Source organism: Elaeis guineensis, chromosome 5, assembly GCF_000442705.2.
Source record: "Elaeis guineensis isolate ETL-2024a chromosome 5, EG11, whole genome shotgun sequence".
NCBI classification, from domain to species: Eukaryota; Viridiplantae; Streptophyta; class Magnoliopsida; order Arecales; family Arecaceae; genus Elaeis; species Elaeis guineensis.
In genome coordinates, this window is record NC_025997.2 from 31,579,402 (window position 1) to 31,584,712 (window position 5,311).

Here is a 5,311-nt window from a genome sequence, read left to right on the forward strand (position 1 = left end):
AGGAGTCCAATGGGAGAAGAGAAGAAAACTCCCAATGGAACTCGTCTCTCTATTTTTTTTCTTTTTCCACCGCTTTAAGATTTATACGACTGTTTTAACTGGGTTGCTGAGCTAGATATCACACCTATCTTTCAAAAAGAGGTCGATGAGATCAAAAGTTCGAATAAAAGGTAAAAAGTCAAAAGTAACCACTTGAGATTGGGGGTTGCCATTTCTTTCATGTCTTTTATAAGTGGCATCGAAATCCTTCCAATTGCCCAAAGCTCAAGGAAGGCAGCTCTCACATCACTTAATTCTTTCTAAAATATAGTCTTAAGATTCAAATTAATGGGACTGTAGACAACAGTGAAGCACTAGGGTTTGTTAAAACTCTATGATGCCAAAAAATGATAATAGAGAAATTATTGGTCATCTATCTAACTAGGGATGGTCCAATGGAATTCCAACATAATAGGACTCCACCTACGGTACCAATAGCATTGAGTGAGGACCTTGAATCAATCAGCCCCCATTGAGAGAACAAAGAATAGCCAGGATGGCAGCATTAAGTTTGGTCTCTTGCAAACCAACAGCAAAGCAACCATAAGAGCTCATCAAGTCTTTTTATAAGCTCACCAAGATCTCTCACATTCCAAATTAAGATAGACATGTGGAAAAAGACATAGATCCCATAAAGCAAAATCCCCCAAAGGTAGAAAGAAGAGAAAGTAATAATTCAGCCAAGAAAGAGGCAATATCGAAGATATCTCAATCCATCAGATTCACAGAGTTCGAGAGAGAGAGAGTAGTTTCTTTGATAGCTAGCTATGCTTTAGGCCGTTGAGCCCTCTTTAAGATTCAGATTCAATAGTATATAGAGAAGAAGCAAGAAGTGGGGGCAGATCATCTAGAGATGTGGGAAGCTTAGAGGTTTCCAAGGTGTTTGCTTGACCAGACTCTGGCTGAATACAAGCCGAGGCAGAGGAGGCATCCAAGGGCCAGCAACTCGGTCAAAACAGTCAAGAGACAGTATAACTGAGTATGAAGGAATCTGGCAAGTCATCTGCAGAGAGGCACCTAGGAGTAATCGGATCCTCAGGCTCAATAAAAGTTGGGGATCGAGGGTCAATCTCTCCTCTTGAATTTGAGTCCACAAGGCAATAAGAAGATGATGCCATGAGGTCCGATTATACCGTCATTTCAACCGCTTCCAACTACAACAGATCCTACGATGGCCCGTATCCCTGTCTCTGGCAATCACCTCACTTAATAATTTATTAATAATTTTTTAAATAAAATATTTTATAATAAATAATAAAATAAAAATATATATAATCAAAATATTATAAAAATATCAATAAATATTTAATTTTATATATAAATAAAAATAAGTAAAAAATATTATCTTATACTACTTACAAAATAATTTTGATTGTATAAAAATCTCAATAATCTCTTTCACATTAATGGTTGAAAAATAAATAAAAGATTAAAAAATAAATAAATAATATTTTTTTTTAATTTATTATTTTTAATAAAAAATTAATATATAAATTAACTATATAGTTTTTTTTAAATCGATAAATTCGTAATATATGTAAGATTAAAATATTAGAGGGATCATCGTAAATATAAATATATAGATTATAAATATTTTAAAAAAATTTCTCTTATGCTCCGCGACTGTGGATCTAAAAGATCCGCCCAATAGCACGGAGAGAGCTTTGAAAAAAGAGCGAGGTCTGGAGGGGGAGAGAGTGGCAACAACCGAGTACAAAAATGACAGATCCATTTGAAGTTTAAACCCAACTGAAGCTGGTTGATTACGACGTGAGAAGTCTAATTAGGAAGCCATCGACCGACCAAAGCTAGGTTCTGCAAGACTGGTTACATCCAAGGCCAAGCAGCTCGTCAGATCATCACTGACCCGATTGACTTGGCTAGGACCTGAGTTCAGACACCTGAGAAGGGTGTCCGGCCACCTTGCTTAATAGAATCCGTGGCCATGGGTTCCCTACCCACATCCTCAAGTAGGAGATCATGAGTGAGATTGAGAGCACGGTTTCAATAGTAACAGAAACTCCCACTTGCAATTGGGGACCTGGTGCAGAAGGGGTTGTGACACAGCGGGAGCTTGAGGCCAGAGAGTCCATATGGTTTTGAAGCAAAAGTAAGCTCAGAGATGGAAGGATTTTCTTGCTCAAGACCAAGAATATCATTTTGACTTACATCGGAGAAGTCACCACATATGACATCCAGACTCCTAGAAATGGATCGAGCCCTTCACAGAAGACATATAGAAGGACAGCCTCTATCAAGGCCCCAGAGAGAAGAAGGAAGTATATTTTGCAGAAGGCCAAAACCTGCAACAATTCTTAGAATAGAAGCAACATTTGCACAGATAAAAGGAAGACCAGAAATCTCAATGAGGGCACGGTTTGGAACACTGTCAGCTTTCCCTCCTTGAATGGACCAAGGCCTAAAGAGGAGAAATGTGAGGTCTTCATGATGCCTTTCCTTTGAGCAAGACAGATTTCTTTCCGGTTAGGAAAGGGGACCACGTAGCTGTTGAAGCCTAGAAACTGAGGCTCCCAGTTAAATTCGAAGAGAAGATCCTTTAAAGCTCTAACAAGCTGGGAACTAGAGATAAAAGAAGTATTGACTGTGAAGACATCCACGAGGACCATGCCTCACATCAACATCAGTGGGAAGGAATGCAAGCAGCTTTTCCAGTCTGCCATATATCCACACTGGGTTTTTATCGACAGGAGGAGAGTAAGTGCATATCTTAGAAGAGTGACCATAACCCTGCAAGAGAAGCAAACAAGGGCATTTCTGCATTCTCGTCTGAAATGGCCCAGTTCACCACATTTAAAGTACGTTCCCATTTCGAAAGGGAAAAGGCTCAAAGATATTTTGGAGGAGAGGTTGGAGAGCAGGATCTCTCTAAAGGTTTTACGGATGGCGGTCTTCCTTTCCTTGTGGGATGAAGCATCTTTGACAGAAGGACAAACGCCCACAATCCCTTTTGAGGAAGAAGGATCCAAGGCAGCCAATGTCTCAAATCCACGGATCGAGGAGCTAAGGATCCACGGAGAGAGATCCTTTTTCATTGGCTTGGAGGGTCTTGGAAGGGTCGTCTTCTTCTCCCAAATATTCTCCACTCAGAACCCATGATGCTCGTCTTGGAGGATCTTTCGCGGAGGCGATCTAAGGTGGAGATGGCCACGTGGGCTGCTTCCATCATAAAGCACAACTTGTAGAACTACCAACAAATTAAGATATCAAATGTTTAACCTTCCCATATTTTGTGAAAAAAGGAAACGCTTTCCAAATGGAAGGTTGGATTTCTTTAGTAATGTGACATTGACGATCTCTATACCGTAGGTCACAGCAAGCAACCAGGATGAGAAATACAATACAAATAAAAAAAAAAAAAAAAAAAAGGCAGCGACCAGAAAGGAAAAAGAACGCGACATAGCACCAAGCAGCTCACTGTTCTGCTTCATGTGTCCATTTTGTCGGACTGCTTAAATTAAAAGGGCGGTCCAGGTGGTCCAGGGGGGCCTGGGGGGCCTGGAGGCCCACCAAAAAACGGCCCACAGCACTCTTGCAGCAAGCAGCAACAGCAAAGGAAGTAAAAGCTGCCAAAAAGACAAAAGTGGGGGAAAAAACAGCAGAGAGATTTCAGAAATAACAATCCATAGAACTAACGATGTGATATGAGATAGATATGCGCAAAAAATCGGTTGAACCGTGAACCCAATCCAAGCTAATCTTTTTGATTCGGTTTACATTGATTTTTGTAAAATTCGATTTGGTTTGGATTTGAGATAGATTTGAATCAAAAAATTCAGTTCAGTTTCAGTTTAACTTTTCAAAACCAGTTCAAATCAATCCTATCTGAACAAACTCAATCCATGGTGTGTGGTGTGTGTAACAACCTGATCTGGCCCAATCCGACCAACTCGGCCCAACCCATATGCATGCATGTATCAATTTTTTTTAATTTTTCTTATATTTTTTTGATATACTTGGTTCAGCTTATTTAGTCCGATCCATTAATTATTAACTCTACATAAAATAGATTTTTTTTATATTTAGACTTGGCCCAGCATATTTAGTCCAACCCATTAAATATCAACATGATAAACCAAACAAAGCCAAACCGAATTTTATCGATCAGATTCAAGTGGTTTTTGTAGATGGTGGGTTCAGTTTCAGTTTCAAAAAACTAATTTAAATCCTAAAACCGACCCAACTCAATTCATGCATACTTTTTCTTGTACTGCCCTATGAAAAATTGTGATGCATAAATTTTTTTCCGAAAATAGATGCTTTAATGTTTCTAAATGCAGTAGAAGTTTTAAGAGGGGAACAATAAAGACAAGAAATATAAAGAACCCAAAGCGATTTTTACCCTGACTGGCCTTCAAGGAACAAGTCTACACCAATACACAATCAAAGTATACCTCAGGTAATAGCACAACTCACCATGAGCCTAGGAAACCACCAAAGCCAGGACCCCAGTAAGATCCTCCAGGTCCCCAGAAGGGGCCTCCTGGTCCAGGGCCCCAGAAGGGGCCTCCAGGGCCAGGACCTCCAGGGCCCGGGCCCCAACCTGGAGGACCCCCAGGAAGAGGAGCCCAGCCAGGACCAGGACCCGGGCCACCAGGTCCTCCAGGGCCAGGAGGTCCACCGGGCCCACCTGGGCCACCAGGTCCCATCACGATCTCCGAACACAAAAAATCACAGAGAAAGAAGGCAAACGAGGAGCAAAGAAAGTGGATTTGTTATTGTAACATTTGAGGCTGCACTAAGAGAATTTATAAAGCCAAGGATACAACCAGGGCGACCATATGCATGCATAAACCTACCATTCTACACCAACCAAATCCCAACTGCTGATCTCCAACTACTGTTCAACAAGGTTTATATCATTGGTCAGTAACATAATGGAAACAAGTACAGAACTGTAGAATTGTGGAAACAGGTTGCGATCAGACTGGAATTATTGTGGTTCAAACTTAAAGATACCACCTTAAAAGTTGGAACTACCTACCACTATCACAACAACAAGTCTAAAATCTAAAATTCTTTTTATTTAGCTATATTATAGCTAACTCCAATGCATATATAAGTGCTCTCAGTTTTCTTTTGCTTTATAATTAACTATGAAGCAATTGTAATAAACTACCAGTCCAACAAGAATTGCTAACCTCCTAGAACTTTGTAGAATAAAAGTTGTAGTGAAAGCCAACATCTCCTAACCCAGCAGTAGAAGGCGACAGAACCAAAAGCCTTGGATGCTTCCGAGTATCTTCAAACGTTA

The 5,311-nt window shown here is 40.2% G+C and overlaps 1 protein-coding gene across 1 annotated transcript; it reads right to left on the minus strand.

The window, feature by feature from the left end:
• Positions 1-3,255: 3,255 nt before the first annotated feature.
• Positions 3,256-4,783, minus strand: LOC105045230 (uncharacterized). Its single transcript, XM_073257855.1, has 2 exons — positions 4,474-4,783; positions 3,256-3,623 (listed from the first exon to the last, which is right to left on the minus strand). The coding sequence occupies exons 1-2, from the start codon at positions 4,704-4,706 to the stop codon at positions 3,515-3,517; spliced, it is 342 nt and encodes a 113-aa protein (XP_073113956.1). The 5' UTR covers positions 4,707-4,783; the 3' UTR covers positions 3,256-3,514.
• Between the last annotated feature and the right edge of the window lie 528 nt (positions 4,784-5,311).

Bases quoted from the DNA above. Each gene is read 5' to 3' on its own strand.
- LOC105045230 (XM_073257855.1), bottom strand. From the start codon at position 4,706: ATGGGACCTGGTGGCCCAGGTGGGCCCGGTGGACCTCCTGGCCCTGGA. The intron at 3,624-4,473 runs GTGAGTTGTGCT...TCTTTTTGGCAG, and splicing joins GGTGGTTTCCTAGGCTCATG to CTTTTACTTCCTTTGCTGTT.